We start from the raw sequence: 18,575 nt of genomic DNA on the forward strand, positions 1-18,575 counted from the left end.
AGGATCCTGTCCCTGCTGCCCGGCGGCTCCCCTGCGACTCTTGGGGTCTGTGTCTCCTTGCTGACTGTGGAAATTATTTTTCTATAGAAGAAATGATAAGAAGGAAAAATGCGGAAACAAGAAATTCAATTTCCAGATGCAGAAGCTCTTACACCTGGATAAAAGGAGGGCCCCAAAAGAGCAAAGACTCCATATAAATAATTTTATAAAAGACAGTGCTAGAGAATGCATGCAGGAACTCTGGGTCTTCTCCATCTGGACATTAGCTTCCAATGTCAGCCCAAAAGCCACAGGATTTTAGAGGCTAATTTAAGAGGGCCTGTCTAGGTCTTCTCTACTGGTTCACTTCCATCCTCACTGGAATTCGCAAATACTGTCAGACTACAAGATGTATGTGGAAATGGGCTAGGCCCAGGGGTCAGATATTTCAGACAGTTTTAATGCTTGCTTTGCAACCAGGACAGCCTGAAGCTGATTCCCAGAATCCTTGAGCATGCTGGTCAGTCAGCATAGCCTGAGCAAGTTCAGGTCAAAATAAAAGTAGGCGGTGCCTGAGGAATGACACCTAAGGGTGGTCATCAGACCTCTACATGCAGTGTGTGGACCTGCCTGTGCTCACACACATGTATCAAGAATAAGTACAAACTGCGTGTGGACATCATCCAGGAAAAATCTTAGCTACTTTTACTTTAAGCTATCTATTATAGTTTGCACATTTGTATCATTTAAAACTTATGTAAATGTTTAATTGCTGTTGGTAGAGTATGTAGAGATCAAGGGTCATTAAGAGGTAACTAGGCTACTGGTGTTATCACTGGTGAGATCAGAGACATTATCCTGTGTGGGGGGATTGATTGACCTATCTTTTACTCAGTCCTTGTTTTCACTAATTGACACTGAATTTCTCAGCCTCTATTACAGTAATCCAATCATTCTATACTCATTAAGAATTATCCATTTCCTATTGTTCTATCATAGCAACAAAAGTACACCAAGAAACTAAATTCATATGAAAATTAGGAATGTGGCTAAATAGAAAAGGGAAACAAGGTTTAGGTTACTTCTTATCCCAGTCTGTGGTGTACATATTGACTTAGGTATTTGTGTATTTGTATATTTGTGTATTCACTTATACCATTGTAGCTCCAAGACAAACTAAAAAGGTGACTGACATCAAATCTCAGCTCATGCTCATTGGTGAATAATGTTTTGCTTTTGTCTTGGAATTTTAGGACAGCTGTGAAATCAGTAACATTTCTGCACAAAGAAAAATGAGGATGAAACAAATGCAATCAAACTGCTTCGAGTAGCAAGGAAAATGAGTATCTAGTAATTATGAAAACTAGATTAAACTAGCATTTGTGTTTGTGTATATGCATGCATGTATGCATATGTGTGAAGAGATGGGAGAGAAAGAGACATAAACAAAGTTATCTTCATACATAACATATTCTGAGAATTTCATTTTTATCCATTTATGGAAAAACCATATCCCTTCAGATTTAATAGTCAATGCATTTTAAAAAGCTAAAAGATTATTAAGCAGCTTGCTTATTTAATCAAAGTCTATTATTATTCTAAAAAAGTTAAGTTATGATGAAATCAGATTTATTTTTATACTTATTAATAATTCTCCTGCTGACACAAGATTATTTGGCAGCATTCAAATCCATGAATTATTTTTTGCATTGTAAATGATTATTTTGGTATATTTAGAACAAAGAGGAAAAAGCTGTCTAATTATACCAGATTTAGGAAAAATTAATGACAGATAAATGAAGTTTAATTTTTTAAATGATCTACCTCAAGACTCAGCTATACGACTCAGGCACATACCCAAAGGACACTTTATCCTACAACTACACTTGCTCATCTGTCTTCATTATGTCTTTATTCATAATAGCCAGAAACTGGAAGCAACCTAAATGTTCCTCAATAGAAGAATTGATAAAGAAAATGTGGTAATTTACACAATAAAGTATTATACAGCTATTTTTAAAAGTGGCATAATGAAATTTGTAGGCAAATGGATGGAACTAGAAAAAAAAATTGTCCTGAGTGAGGTAACCCAGACCCAGAAAGACAAAGATGGTATGTACTCACTTAGAAGTAGATACTAGCTGGTAAGTAAATGGCAATCAAGCTACAATCCATATACACAGAGAAGTTGGGTAGAGAGGAGGATTCTACAGGGACACATAGATCTCCTTTGGAAGGGGAAGATTCTGTAAGTGGACAGAAAGGATCAGGTGTGGGGATGGACAGATGGAGAGAGTATGGGGAGAGATGACTGAATCTGGGAGCATTTGGATGGGGGTTGTGGAAACCTAGTGGGGTGGAAACTTCCTGAAATCCATGAGGTGACCCTCCTGATAACTCCTAGTAAGGGGGGCACACAGAGTCAGAACTGGCCATTTGTAGCTAGTCAACCCTTCCAGTGGAGGGACTGTTGAGGTTTTGGCTAAGGAGGTCCCATAGAGATCCCTAAATAACCCAGGCTGATGCTAGGACAGAAGGTTGCTCTCTGAAGACTGACAGCTGGACCCCATTGCCAAAAACAACACCCATACAGCTCATTGAAAGTAAGGAGTTCGAGCTGCTACTGGCTTGGAGACTTCACCCCATGTTCTAGTTTCTTTGGTGTGGGTAGGCAGTCTGAAGGCAACTGAAAGAGAAACCTGGACACCAACATAGCCACAAAACCCATCTGCCTATAAACTGTCCTGTCTGCAAGATATACTGAGGCATTGGCAGTGCAGAACTTGTGGGAGTGACCGATGTGTGGTTTAAATTGAGGCTCACCCACCAAAGAGAGCTCATGCCCTCCACTGCCTATATATCTAGTAATGGGAGACTGGATAGACCAGAGACTTAGGTTAGAACCAAACACAACTGAAATAAAATCAATGAAATAATTTATAAAGTTATTCTGCTATACTTGTACATCTGTGCTATGTCTAGCCATCATCAGAGAGGTTTCCTCTTGGAGCAGATGGGAGCAGATGCACAGACCCACAGGCAGACATTATGGAGAGAGAGTCCCAATTGCAGTTTTCCATTGGGTTCCTTCTCTCAGAATCCAGGGAACCCCAGGAAGAGGGGGAGGAAAGACTGCAGAAATCCAGAACAATCGGTGACACCAGGAGAACTGACCCAATGTATCAATCAAGTAGGGCTTGTATGGGTTTAGTGAGTTGGAAAAGACAAAGAACCTACATGGGTCTGCACAAGGTTCTCCAAGTACACATATGGCTATTAGTTTGGTATTTTTGTGGGACTCCTAACAGTGAAAGCAAGTATATCTCTGAATCTCTGACCTATTCTTGAGGCTTTCTTCCTTCTATTGGGTTGCCTTGTCCAATCTTGATATGAGTGTTTTCTTATTGAATATAGAAAGGCCTTGACTCGTTAGATTTTGTCCTGTTTGGCTGTTGCCACTCAGACACTTGCTCTTTCATGAAGAAGTGGATCTGGAGGGAAGAGGAGGTGGGGAAGAGCTAGGAGGAGAGTGGAGGGAGGGGAAACTGTGGATGGGATGTATTGTGTGAGAGAAGAATGTATTTTCAACAACTAAAAAAGTTAAAGTCAAAAACAAAAGAAAAGGGAAAGCCATCAGGTAATATACAGAAGTCCAAGAAATTAAACTTGAAGTTGGCTCTATCTAGTTCAGAAGAACCTTCCTTACCTGGACACTGGTGAGAGTCGTGTACTGGTAAGCCTTGACAACCAGGTAATTCGCTTCCAAGTCTATGAGTCCAAGGATCATGTACTTCCACCATCTTCGTCGCAAAATTGCCAAGAGGTTTTCTTCTCCTGTACAAAGGAAAAAAAAATGGCTGAAGTTCTTGAGATATATTACATACTTAGAATCCTAAAATATTGTTGCATTATGTACCTACATACACGTTTTCACCACACACTTACCCAATATTTTAGCAGGTGAATCTATCAAAGACTTTCATGCATTACTTAGGAAATAGTCTTCATGATTGCTTTGAAGGCTCTCAATCAGTTTCTATACCAGAGTAAGACTGCATAGCTCATTGCTTACCATAGGATTTTTTTTTTTTTACAGATATGTGAGAGAATAATTTTAATTGTTTTATTAGGAAAGTGAAAAAGTATACAATAAAGGTTGCATTGCACAAAAACTCAAAAAATGATGAATTTCAAGTCTGCTAAAATACAGACCAAAAAAAAAAAATACAAGTAATTGGAAATTGTTTTGTTTGTGGTAGTAGGTCTGTAGTAAGACTCCAAGATGGTATCCAGAAGATTCTTTTGCTTGAGTATCCATGTGTAATCTAGAGATGTGTGAGTTGTGTATAGAGAGAAAGCTTTAGGGTGGAGAAGACCACCACCTGATCCTTGTCTCTGTGCTGCCAACAATTTCATCACCTTGTCTTCTATTCAGAGCACCTGAGCAGACTTTAGACATCTTCATTCTCAGTCATATCTATTCCAGGCTGAAGTAAATCTTATTCATCAAACTAGCCTGGTCATAATTACACATAGTTCTTTGGGTCCATCTCAGAAGTCTTCACAGACAATGTTGAACATTCAGAAGCTCTGAGTGAATAATGATGATATATGTGACTTATCATACATAATAAATTATTTCAAAATACAGACGTTTAAAACAAGAAATGTTTTATTATGTTATAATTTTAAGGGCTTAAGAATCTAGATGCAATTTAGCCAGGCAAACTAGGGGGAGGTCTCATCTGAAGGACTAACTTCAGGAGGAGGGGTCTTCTTAATAAGCCAACCACTTCCTTTGGCTTCAGGAAGCCTCACCACAGGGGACTTCTCAGGGTGATGTCTCAAAGCCAAAGTGGTGAGCTTTCTTCAGGAAATTGAAAGGGAGATTAGGTTTCATACAGCCTCATCCCAAAAGTGACATTTCTACCCTAGTCAATTCACTAGAAACCTAAGTCCAGCCTCCCCTAAGGAGGATGAACTTACGAAGTATGTAAATATCAGGTGCCAGGAGCATTGGAGACTGTTTTGAGGTTGCCCGCCACTGGTTTAATCTGTAACTGATGCCCAAGGGCCTATCTCCCTTTGAGACAGACTTGGAGATTTAAAGATCTCATTTTTTTTTTTTTAATGAGTGGCCTTTCCAAATTCATAGAGATTCATGAACACTAAGCTTTCAGGTTATCAAAGGCTGCAAGTGTATTATGTATATATACATATATGGCTAATTGATATTATAATAAATATTATAATATTATTATAATATACAATAATGTATTCTTATATATTATAGTTTATAATATATAATAATGTATTCTTATATATTATAATATATAATATATAATTATATTATATATAATATATATGACCAATTGACAATATAGAAGGGTACCTTGACCTTTGTTATACTTCTAACAGTTGAGGCTCTTATGCTAAAACTCTGGTTTTTTTTTTTCTTTTGCTTTCAAGACAGGGTTTCTCTGTGTAGCCCTGGGTGTCCTGGAACTCACTCTGTAGACCAGGCTGGCCTCAAACTCAGAAATCTGCCTGCCTCTGCCTCCCAAGTGCTGGGATTAAAGGCGTGTGCAACCACAGCTCAGCTAAAACTCTGTCTTAATGGGCCATATATTTTAACATGTTTTCTCATATTCATTTAATTTTTATTCTATCTATCTATCTATCTATCTATCTATCTATCTATCTATCTATCTATCTGCCTACCCCTGTTCCCAACCATCCAATATACAGTTGCTTCTCTGTAGTTCTTTCAGGGCATTGAGAGTTCTTTTTTTTCTCCTTTTTTTTATTAGATGTTTTCTTTATTTATAATATCTCCTTGCCCAGGTCCCTTCCAAAAAAAATGAATAAAATAAAATAAAATAAACCAAAAACTAAAACAAACTCCCTGTTCCCTTCCCCCTCCTCCTGATCACCCCACCCCCCACTGCTTACTCACCCTGGCATTCCCCTACACTGGGGCATAGAACCTTCACAGGACCAACGGCCTTTCCTCCCATTGATGACCAACTTGGCCATACTCTGTTATACACATGCTGCTGGAGCCATGAGCCCCCCAATATGTACTCTTTGGTTGGAGTTTTAGTCCCTGGGAGCTCTGAGGGTACTAGTTAGCTTATATTGTTGTTCATCCTAAGGGGCTGCAAACCCTTCAGCTCTTTGGGTCCTTTCTCTAGCTCCTTCATTGGGGACCCTGTGCTCAGTCCAATGGATGGCTGTGAGCCTCTACTTCTGTATTAGTCAGGTACTGTCAGAGCCTCTCAGGAAAGAGCTATATCAGGCTCCTGTCATCCAGCACTTGCTGGCATCCACAATAGTGTCTAGACTTGATGACTGAATATGGGAAGGATTCCCAGGTGGAACAGTCTCTAAATTGTCCTTCCTTCAGTCTCTACTCCCTAGTTAATCTCTCCAACTCCTTCTATGGGTATTTTGTTCCCCCTTTTAAGAAGGAACAAAGTATCCACACTTTGGTCTTTCTTCTTGAGTTTCTTATGGTTTGTGGTTTGTACTTTTTGTATTCCAATCTTCTAAGCTAATATCCATTTATCAGAGAGTGTATACCATGTGTGTTCTTTTGTGATTGGGTTACCTTACTCAGGATGGGCATACACCCAGAAGATGCTCCAACATGTAATGAGGACACATGCTCCACTATGTTCATAGCAGCCTTATTTATAATAGCCAGAAACTGGAAACAACTCAGATGTCCCTCAACAGAGGAATGGATACAGAAAATGTGGTACATCTATACAATGGAGTACTACTCAGCTATTAAAAACAATGAACTTATGAAATTCTTGGGGAAATGGATAGTCCCGGGGACTTCTTAGAAAATGGTTCTTTGCTGTATTGAGGGCTTGGGAGCAATAGCATTAATGCCTCACTCACATAACTATCTATCATACTTAACCTACTGATATAGTCAGTTAAATGTTCTGAAAGGACTGAAACAAAGAACAGAGAAAAGTGTGTAGTGCTAGCTATCTGAATATGTCAAGAAACAGCTGTGAAATGTGACTTACTCTCCTGACTTTCAATTGAGTCTATGGTCAGAGGATGTGATCCCAGGGTTGGTCCTCATATCAGCCATCTGTTCAATGCCCTTGCACATCACTTTCAGCTTCTTGTCTACACATTGTAAAAGTTCACACTTGCATCAAGATTTATTTTGTAACCAGTCACTCTCAATGGACTGATATTCAGTCATCTGTGGAGCTTAGAAAACAAGAAACAAGACAAAAAGTCCAATGCCTCAGAAATTTTAATTGGTATTTGGCAAGCCAGGGGTGGCCACTGTACTAATATTAAAATCTAGCACTTAAAGTTTATTAATAGCCATTCCTAGAGTGAAGCATATAGCTGGAGCAAGGAGATTCTTTTGACCAGAGAATGGTCTGAACATTTGGCCCCAAGTACATTCTCTCTTGTCTGAGTTTGTTTTTAAGTGTTGTTCCTTCTTCTTAGGTACTTGTCATAGTTTGAATGAGATTGTCCCCCATAGGCTCATATATTCACATGCCAGCTGGTGAGATGTGGTCTTGTGGGATGATATATGTCACTAGGGATGGGCATGGAGGCTTTAAAAGCCCATACCAGGCTCAATGTCTGTCTGTTTTACTCTCTGTGTGGCTGCCTGTGGATCAGGATATAAAGAAGTTCTTAGTTACTACTCAGCCCCATGCCTGCATACAAGCTGCCATGCTATTTGTCATGATAACAATTATGACAATAAATTAACACTCAAACTGTAAGGAATCTTCCAATTAAATACTTCCTTTGATAAGAGTTACTTTCGTCACAGTGTCTCTATCCAGCAATAGGAAAGTGAATAGGACAGAAGTTGTATCAGGGAGTAGCTTATTGCTGTGACAAGTCTGACCACATAGCTTATTGGTAGAATGTGGACTTTGGAACGTTGGACTATAAGCAGCATTAGTTGGCCATACTAGTAGGAACATGAGCAGTGGTGCAGAGGACAATATGAACTGTGGGGATCCAGATGAAGAGGTTTCAGAGAGGGAAAATATTAGTAAATGGCCAAGAGACTGTTCTTATGATATTTTGGCCAAGAATGTGGCCTCTTTCTGCTCTTGTCCTAAAAAGGTTGCCAGAGACTAAGTTAAAGAATGTTGAATTAGCGGTGTTGGCAGAAGAGATTTCAAGGCATCCTAGTATTGACTGTGCACATGACTATTAGTGATCACTCTTATGAACATCTATAATGAAAAACAAAGAAACAAAACAAAACATGGTAAAAAGAAATACAAAAATGCACAGTTTGAAAGAGAAAGGAATACGAGAAAATGTAATCTTGAAAGCAAGTCCAGTGTACAAGAAGACAAAAAGTTTAGAGAAATTGTCCCAAAGAGAGTAGACAAGACCCCATCCAGCTAGGCTTCTAACTTGTGAACAGGAATTAAAGGAAAGCTTAAGCAGCCATAGAACCATCAAAAACAGAAAGCTGATGCAAATGTAATTTAAAGAAAGGGCTAGTTCCAGTCTCATGGAGCAGCAGAAATTGGCAACTTTGGCCAGGTAGTTCTGGCTTTAGAATCAAAGATACGAAAGAAGTAGAGGGGTTATAGAGTCTTCCTCTTATGTTAAAGAAAGCCACTAAGGCCAAACATGTGGCAGGGGAGCCATTGCATGGAAGCAGAGAGAGACCATTGCCTGAAGCTGTGAAGGTAGATCCTGGGTTGATTATATTGAGACCCCCAGGATATTGTAAATGGCAGAGATATGGGATACCTGTCAAGGAAAGCTGCAGACTGGGTGTTGTACCATCCCAAGAGGGAGAAGTATGTTGCTCTCAACAAAGCTTAAAGGTCTTGGATATCCTAAGAGTGCTTTTGACATGGACACAGAAATACAGAGTGTGAAGATTGTCCTGCTGCTTTTCGGTTTTTGACTTGGTTCAATATTTCTCCACTATGCTTTCTTTCCTCCACTTTGGGATAGTAATATATAGCCCCATGCCATCGTATTTTGGAAGTATGCAATTTGTTTTTTATTTTACTGGGTTACTATTAAGAAATTGCCTTGAGTTTCAGAAGAGACATTAGGCTTTGAAACAGTCTTAGGACTGAAAGACTATTGTGACTTCTGAAGTTGTTCTAAATGAATTTTCCAATATTTTAGGCTATAAACCTGTACGGGGCTAGAATGCAGTGGTTTGAACAAGATTGTTCCCCATTGGGTCATATATTTGCATATCAGTTGATGAGAAGTCAGAGAAGTATTAGGAGGTGTGGCCTTGTTGGAGAATATATGTCACTATATAGAGAAAGGGGATTTATTAGAATGACTTACAGGCTGTGGTCAAGCTAAGACAGCAATGGTTGCCCCTGAATGGAAGGTCAAGGAATCCAGTAGTTGTTTAATCTACTAGGCTGGTTATCTCAGCTGGTCTTTAGTGGTTTCAAATGTCCACAGTAGGCTGATATGATTGCTCTCTCCCTGCCGCCTACCCCTTTGCCTGTCCTGTACATTAGGATGCAAAGCTCTCAGCTACTGCTCTAGCACCACATTGCATGCACTAATCCTCTGTTTTGGTTAAAGCCCAAATTAATAGCCACATCTGTGATGAAAATTTTCATAATTAATAATTATTTGAAGCAGAAAGATACACCTCTAACCTGGATATTTGAGATGGCAAAATAAACCTTGAATTAATTCAAGTCTTTTGAGGCAGGAAAGTCTAGCTTTAATCTGAACCACAGCTCCTACTGGCAGCACATATGAAGAACTTGAAAAAAGGAAGCACGTTCTCTCTCTCTCTTCTCTCTCTTTCTCTCTCTCTCTCTCTCTCTCTCTCTCTCTCTCTCTCCCTCTCTCCCTCTCCTTCTCTTTTTGTGCTTGCTTTCACCCTCACTATCAGGTGCTTTCCTTAGCTGGCATTACAGCTGTCTTCTTCAGGATTCCAGCATGTACTAAAGACTAGCTGAGACAACCAGCCTTGTAGACTGAACAACTACTGGATTCCTGGACCTTCCATTCATGGGCAGCCATTGCTGTCTTAGCTTGACCACAGTGTGTAAGTCATTCTAATAAATCCCCTTTCTCTATATAGTGACATATATTCTCCAACAAGGCCACACCTCCAAATCCTTCTCTGACATCTCATGAACTGACATGCAAATATGTGAGGCAATGGGGAACAATCTTGTTCAAACCACTGCATTCCAGCCCCCTACAAGTTTTTTATAGCCTAAAATATTGGGAAATGCATTTAGATCAACTGCAGAAGTCGCCATAGTCTTTCAGTCCTAAGACTGTTTCAAAAGCCCAATGTCTATTCAGAGGCAGCCATTGCTGTCTTAGCTTGACCACAGCCTGTAAGTCATTCTAATAAATCCCTTTCTCTATATAGACAGATTCATTATAGAAGTTTTATATAAATTGTTACTCTAGAGAACTCTAACTAATACACCCTCTGAAACTATAAGCAAGTCTCCAAAGCAATAGTTTCTTTTATAAGAGTTGCCTTGGTCATGGTGTCTCTTTAGAGCAACACTAAATACTGTACCTCCCGTCTCCAAATGATCCAGAACATACTTCTACCAGGAAGGCTGATACTCCTTCTGCTACTCACTGGGTTGGGACTCCCTGATATATGCTCTGTTAATAACTGTGCTCAAGCGACATACAGAACTTATCTATACTTATCTCCATTACTCATTAGGTTTTCACAATCTGAACAAATTGATGCTATCTTGGTCTTTATCTCCAGCACCCTACATTCCTTGACAAATATTCAATAATAATATATGAATAAAATTTATATTTAGTAATCTCAGGAAGGATAAATAACATAAAAATAGAGGTGGTTAAAATATATCTATTACAAACATTCTTGTCCCTTCCACTGCAATAGTTTTCTAGTTAAAAGTATGACATTGACAAAATTACTTTGGTGAGTATTTGACACATAATACACTAAATAGAGGCCATAAAAATTGTTAATGGTTTATTTAACCTCAAAGCAGCAATTCTAAAGTCACAGGTCATTATTCCTGTTATTTTACATGATGAACAATTGTCAAATTCAGAGCCTACAAGCCACATTTTAATATGCATTACTAGAAAGTAGGATTATAGTGATGTTACTTATCCCAATAACCAAAAATACACCCAAGACATTCATTATATGGGCTCAGGTGAATGATAGGTTGCCTTGCTAGTCTGCTGATAACAGTTTCAAGGAAATACAAAGTATAAATGTTTCTATAGTGTTTCATTTGATAGTTCTGCAGATATTCAACAGACTTGATAATTATCCAAGATAGACAGAGACTGCTTTATATTTAACTGATCAAAAAAAAAGTAAGCCTTATAAAACAGCTCTGGAGGATTTATCTACCTGCCTCACAATGCTGTACAATAGACCATTAAAACTTTAAAATAATGGCTATATATTCTTGGTGTCCCTGTGCTAAAGGTCCCTCCAAAGCTCATGAAACAGAGCTTTTCATGGGGATATAATACTCTTATAATTGATGAATGTGAGTTCTTTAAAATCTCCTCTGCATTTCATTCTTATTCACTGTAAAGGGTAATAAAACCTATGAGCAGTGAACTGAACCTTTGGAACCACAGTTGGGTATTTAAATGTATTCTATTTGTTATCGTTTTGTTATCTGCATGATTAAATACAAATAAAAATATTGGATACGACAGTATTACATTCTTTACCTTGATTTTTTTTTTTAAAAAATCATGTTTTGTGGTATTTGCTTCAGTTCTTTTTCTTTGAGAAAGTATTACAGATGAAATTGAAATCCACCCTCTGCCCCAGACAAACTCTGTTTCAGAGCAGCAATTGCATGGGATTTTCTTTAATATTGCTGAGATTGGAATGTTTTAAGAAGGTTCTACATATGAAACATTTAACTAGTGTCACAAGGGAAGGTAGTCTTATAAAACTACAGTCTTTCAGTTTTTGATTAGCTTAAATTTAGGAAAAACAGGAGATGGCTTGGGACTGTGTTCCTAAGCATTTTCGTTAGCCTTTTTTTCAACTCAAAATATTATCTACTCTTATGTAAAATCCTGAATACATATGAGAAGTAACCCAACTAAACCCCCAGACTTGGATTAAAATCACATACACATACACATACATATACACATATACCTCACATTTGAAAAAAAATTCTGTCTAGAAAGAGTGTCTTGTGGTTTATACCTGAAGTTGCTATCCTCATAAAAATACCCCTTATAATATGAAATCTTGCTCACTAGCTAGAATCTTTCGTGGTTGGTTTACTAGGGATGAGTTGGGGGTAAATGCTTTGGTTTGAAACTATCCAGAGCAATCATAATGAAACTCTGTATTAATATAAATCTCTCAATTTTCCTGGGGTGAGCATGCTGAGAGGAAAATGTATTTGTCCTTTTTAATGACAAGACTGTTTTCCTTTTCTTCATCCCATTTTGTGAAAAGTGCCCCTATTTGCCTTCTGGTGCTCCTCTGTAATTGGCTCTGATGTCTCTCGACATTAGGCAGATGAATCTGTCAGTTTTGCGAATTTTGTTTTGAACAAAGAGCTATGTAGCAGCTAATGACACATGATGCAAGGGGAAGAGGCCAAATCAGGCTTACCTCTGGATGTCTGCCACTTGCTTCAAAGGACAACATGACAGGAGGTACCAGCCTGAACTCTTGAGGGGCTGACCTTGAGCTCTGTCACTTGAGCATCTGTCATGGTGGACACATGGGTTAGCCCCAATGTGGGAAATTAACAGGATCAAGTGTCAGTGGGCCAGATGCCTGGCAAAGCTGTAAGCTGGCTGGATTGTTCTTCCTATGCACCCTCCGGTCTACCATCTCAGATATCCACCAAGGCCACTTCTGTTAACTGTCATTTGTTTTCTACTGAATACGATTGTCAGGTACGGTGCCAGCAGCACCGTGTGTTCTTTCTCTTGTTTGCCCGATGCTTCTGGGTTAAGAGCATGGAGTCAGAGACCTCTATGAAAACAGTGACTGCTACTTACCAGACAGTGTCACCTTGGGAAACTGTGCTCATTTATAAAAAAGAGGCAAGTAGCACTTACTTGAAAATGTTTCTATAAGGCTTACGTGGGAAGAAATGCATATAAAGTATACAGTTTCCAGTAAATACTGGGTAAGTGATGGCTTTCTTATTAACAGCCCTATGAGGAAGTTATGTTCAGATCAGAAAACTGGAGTTACAAGAAGTTTGCTTTTCCAAGGTCTGTTTTGATCTATCATCATCATCATCATCATCATCATCATCATCATCATCATCATCATTATCATTATTATAAATGTTTACTTCTCCAAGAATTGTGCTTTTTTGTCTACAAGGAAAACACAATGAAACATGTCAGAGATGCTTTCCATTATATTTTCCTGAAATTAAGTTCAGAAAAAAGGCATGTAAGCAATGCTGTAATAGTATATTCTCTCTCACCCCTCTCTACCCTCTCTTTCATGTGTATTTCCAACTGAAAATATTAAGGAAAGTATTTACAGAATTAAAATTCTCTTTCTTATATCAGCCTACTGGCAGTAAGTACCATAACACCAAGATTATCATCATACATTTTTTCATTAAAAGAAACAATGGCCTTTGAAGAAATGGCTGCGTAGAGATAGGGGTGAGGAAATGCAAAATACATGCTGAGCCTAGAATATCTTGTCACTTTGTCATACACAAGAGAAAGGGAGCATTCCAAGACTACAATGTTTTATCAAAAGGACTCAGGGGCCAACCTGGAGAAACTTTCAGCTGGTAAGGTTTGCAAAAATGCATAAAGTTTGATAAATCCATTTTTTTTTAATGAATTACAAAACCACCACGAACTACAACTATCCAAGAGATACTAACAAAGATGTCAGTTAAGGCAAGTCATGATTTTGAAAATTGGTAGACAGAATGAAAACCTCAAGTCTTTTCCCCTCTTCTTCCCATGATCCTGTGTGAGTTCCACCACTGAGTAACTAACATTTGATGAGAGATTTTATAATAATGTTTTATGGTTTATGATTCTATTCTACCTAAGAAATGAATAAAGTAGTAATCATTAGAGCATAAAAGCTTGATACCTCCCCATGAATAAGTGGAAATAAGCCCTGATGCTAGCAGTAGCAAGTAAGAAATAATAACGCATTGTGTCTCTTGTTTCTTGGCAAGAACAAAACACCACCCCCATGCTGCTATATGCATCTCTAAACCTGAACAAGTCTCTGCACTTAAGCATCACTTCAGTAGACATGGGTTAGAGGAACATGTTAAAACATATTAAGAAGATTCAATCAGCAAAATCCAGATTGCAAGGTATGTCATAACCTTTCTGTTTGGCGTTTGCTCTGTTGGTATTTAACTAAGAGCTTCTTAGAATTGCAGAATCTCATCCCTACCCAAACTGAGTGATCAAAATATGTCTTTGATCAAACCATCCAAGACTATTTAGAAGGGACTGGCCATATTAGACAAGAGTTTTTAGCAAAAGCACTGCATTAGAATAAAAGTGAATTTTTTTTTTTTTTTTTTTTGGTTTTTTTTTTTCGAGACAGGGTTTCTCTGTATAGCCCTGGCTGTCCTGGAACTCACTCTGGAGACCAGGCTGGCCTCGAACTCAGAAATCCGCCTGCCTCTGCCTCCCAAGTGCTGGGATTAAAGGCGTGCGCCACCACCGCCCAGCCAAAAGTGAAATTTTTAAGTTGAGAGAACAAAAGGAAAATACCAACCACCTGACACATATGGCCATTGCCCGCATTCCAATCTGAATAAACTAAAACATATACATTCGTGAGACAACAGAAAACTTGAACCCTCCCAGGTGATTTGGAGCATATTGATTTTTCAGCATGATCATGACATTATTGTAATGTTGTTTTTAACTTACTGTTTTATAGGAATGCACACTGAAACAGTTGTAGATGGAATGTATGTAGTCTGAAACTCTGCTCATAGGAAAAGGACTGGTGAGAGTAAGGGTAAAATTAGCTTGGCCATCAGTTGAATTATTTGCAATTGAAATGTTGCTGGTGGTGTTCAATATAGCATCCCCTCTCCTTTTCTATTGTTGTAAATTTTCATAATAAGAAAGTTACAAAATAAAAGTATGCCATTATGAAGAGAGGCTCCTGCAAATAGCAGAGTACTTGCTGGGACATCTGAGTATCAACAGTGGCTTTATCTTTATGTTTTTTAGACCTCACTCCTCCTTTCTGTGGCCTTGAATTATAGGAGGTGTTATACGAATTTTAACAGCTAGAAAATACAGAACTTTGAATTGCATCCTGTACATGCCCTTGTTTTAGTCTTGGAGGTCAAGAGGAATATTTGATAACTCTACTGGCACTGGCCTTGACAAGCTCTTAATAGCTAAGAACCTCTTGTTCATTCCCTGCCTCCGTGTGTGTGTGTGTGTGTGTGTGTGTGTGTGTGTGTGTGTGTGTAACTTGCCCTTGTATGATGGAAAATAGTGTCCTGTCTTGCACCTTGCTTTATAGGAAGTGCCTGTCTACTTCTGGGCTACAAACATTTTTGTATGGAATTCTTTGTGCAATGAGTTTCTGTAGAAAGTTACCAAGGATCCAAAATAGTTCTAGAGTATTGCCCTTTAAGTAGCTGGCCCTGCTAAGTAGAAACAGGATGCTAGAAAGATAGAAGCAGTTGAAGAAAGTGGTACCCAGCTTGGTGATAAGAGATTCAATGGTTCAAAATGCAACTGTCTATAATGAAAGAGGAAAAGATATCAAGAAGTAAGCTAGTATCCCAAGAAAAGCCTTTTGCATCCTGCAGAAAACACATAAACACATTGGGGTATAGACATCCCCGGGGGGGGGCACACAGTAGAATGATGTTACAAGATACATTACAAGCCCTGATCATACATGCAGGCACAAATGCAGCAGTTAACAATGATGTAATATTTTGACAGCAAGAACAAAAAAAGTAAGACAATTTAAACTTATTCATAATATTAAAGAACCTGTTGCCTATAAAATTGTATAGATTTTGTATACTTCTATACATCATATTCTTGTCATTTTTTTTCTCCCCAGTTTTGTCTAGTCTGTTCTTTAAATTTGGGTGCTATTAAAACTTCCAATTTCTGGGCTCCATCTCAGACATATCTGGGCTGGGATTCAAGAGTCTGGAGTACTTTTGAAAGACTCTGGAGTCTATGATGTTACTTGCTTAATTACATTTTAGCAGTATGGTTTAAACTAATAAATAATCTGGACATGTTTCTCTCTCAGACATTTTCTCTGGAGTTTGCTAATTGCTGAGAGCTACTAACAAGGTAGGTTTTAATAAAGGAATCTGTGTGACCCCTGTTCTAAGGTGATTGGAACCCCAAGTCGTATTGGGGCCTGATATGATCCAGAAAGGCATAAGGACCTTTCCTCCAATCCCCTATTCTTGGAGAAATTTCCTCACTTTGAACCATAATAAGCTTTTCTATAAATTTTCATAGTCCTTATGTATTGGCCTATTGATTTGGAATCCCTGTTTTAAATTTTAAAAATGTTTCAGTGTGTTACTCCTAGAATGAATAGTAGTAAAATTAATAAAAAAAAAAAAAAGAGGGGGGAGGTCCCTGTTTTATATCCTTTCCTCTTACACACTTTTAGAAATACATCATTTCCTGCTTACCAAATGTTTAGTGATTTGATTACAAACAAATTGTGAGATACATACCATATAGGTAAATCTCATGGAAGCTAAAACTCCATTTCTGTAAGTTTCTACTATATTTACATCAAGAAATTGTGGGACATTTTACCTCCCCCAATCTGCTCATTTATTTATTATTGTCACTATGACGTTGATTCAGCCTATATATTGCCAGTGTTTGTCTGTTGAAAGCTGATAATGAGCCATGTTAAAATTCATAGAATAAAAGACCTTCTCAAAGGTCCCCTTTTCAATATAAAGTCTTTAAATCCTAAAATAAAATATTACAAAATTAAAAACAATGTTTACTGATTGTCATTCTTAAAACCATGAGTTTTTTTCCTCAGATATGTGCCCATTGATAAGATAGAAATCTTTAGAAATTGAAAGATAAGTATCTGTAGAAATTAATAGTCCCTGATACATTACAGATGGTTGGTAAGTTAAGATATCCAGGGTCTATTAACAGCCCACATATGGTTCCTAGATTCAGGGTTAGCATGGACATTGACTGGTATGAGATGAAGTTTTGGGAACCAAAATTGTCTTGAATGTGTCGCCAGATGTTGCAGGTTATTCAGCAGCTTTTAAAATGATGTTATACACGTCCAGGATCATAGGATCAGAGGTGAGGAGGACACAACATCTGTCCTAACACCAGGAGTAAATGGGACCAGCAGGACCCAGGCACACAGGAACTCCATCAGCCCAGTAGCATGGGTTGCTTCTGGTCTATCTGGGCCAGTGCTCTGAGCAGACCTTGAGTGCAAATTTTGCAGCCAGTCCCACAATACCCAGAGGAAGCTCCACTCCTGGGCACTCTAACATGTCCAGAATCACAGGATCACAGAGACAGCTTGACTCTGAGGAGTTCTGACACAACCAGGATCACAGGAACAACAGCCCCCAGTCAGATTTAGCAAGGGTAGGTAGCACTAGAGATAGCCAGATGGCAGGGGGTAAGTGTAAGAACATAAGCTACAGAAACCAAGGTTACTTGGCATCATCAGAACCCAATTCTCCCACCATAGCAACTCCTGGACACACCATCATACTGGAAAAGCAAGATTCAGATCTAAAATCATTTCTTATGATGATGATGATATAAGACTTTAAAAAGGACATAAATAACTCTCTCAAAGAAATACAGGAGAACACGGGTAAATAGCTAGAAGCCCTTCAAGAGGGAACACAAAAATCCCTTAAAGAACTACAGGAAAACACAACCAAACAGGTGAAGGAAATGAACAAAACCATCCAGGATCTAAGACAGGAAATAGAAACAATAAAGAAATCAGAAAGAGAGACCACTCTGGAGGTAGAAAACCTAGGAAAGAGATCAGGAGTCAAAGATGCAAGCATCACCAACAATATACAAGAGATAGAAGAGAGAATCTCAGGGGCAGAAGACACCATAGAAAACATTGACACAACAGTCAAAGAAAATGCAAAAAGCAAAAAGCTCCTAACCCAAAATATGTGCGAAATCCAGGACACAATGAGAAGACCAAACCTAAGGATAATAGATAAAGAAGAGAGTGAAGACTCCCAACTTAAAGGGCCAATAAATATCTTCAACAAAATTATAGAAGAAAACTTCCCTAACCTAAAGAAAGAGATACCTATGAACATACAAGAAGCCTACATAACTCCAAATAGACTGGACCAGAAAACAAATTCCTCTTGCCACATAATAATCAAAACACCAAATGCACTAAACAAAGAGAATTTTAAAAGCAGTAAGGGAAAAAGGTTAAATAACATATAAAGGCAGACTTATCAGAATTACACCAGACTTCTCTCCAGAGACTATGAAAGCTAGAAGATCCTGGGCAGATGTCATACAAACAAAAAGAGAAAACAAATGCCAGCCCAGGCTACTATACCCAGCAAAACTCTCAATTACCATAGATGGAGAAA

The 18,575-nt window shown here is 38.4% G+C and overlaps 1 protein-coding gene across 1 annotated transcript in view; it reads right to left on the bottom strand.

Annotated features, from left to right (window-relative positions):
* The window catches only part of Slc35f1 (solute carrier family 35 member F1), a 436,233-nt gene that overhangs the window by 103,702 nt on the left and 313,956 nt on the right, over window positions 1-18,575 (bottom strand). The window contains exon 3 of the mRNA XM_031348352.1: window positions 3,686-3,813. Within this exon, the coding sequence (XP_031204212.1) occupies window positions 3,686-3,813 (128 nt within the window). The remainder of the gene's footprint in view (window positions 1-3,685; window positions 3,814-18,575) is intronic.

Source organism: Mastomys coucha, unplaced genomic scaffold (assembly GCF_008632895.1).
Source record: "Mastomys coucha isolate ucsf_1 unplaced genomic scaffold, UCSF_Mcou_1 pScaffold3, whole genome shotgun sequence".
NCBI classification, from domain to species: domain Eukaryota; kingdom Metazoa; phylum Chordata; class Mammalia; order Rodentia; family Muridae; genus Mastomys; species Mastomys coucha.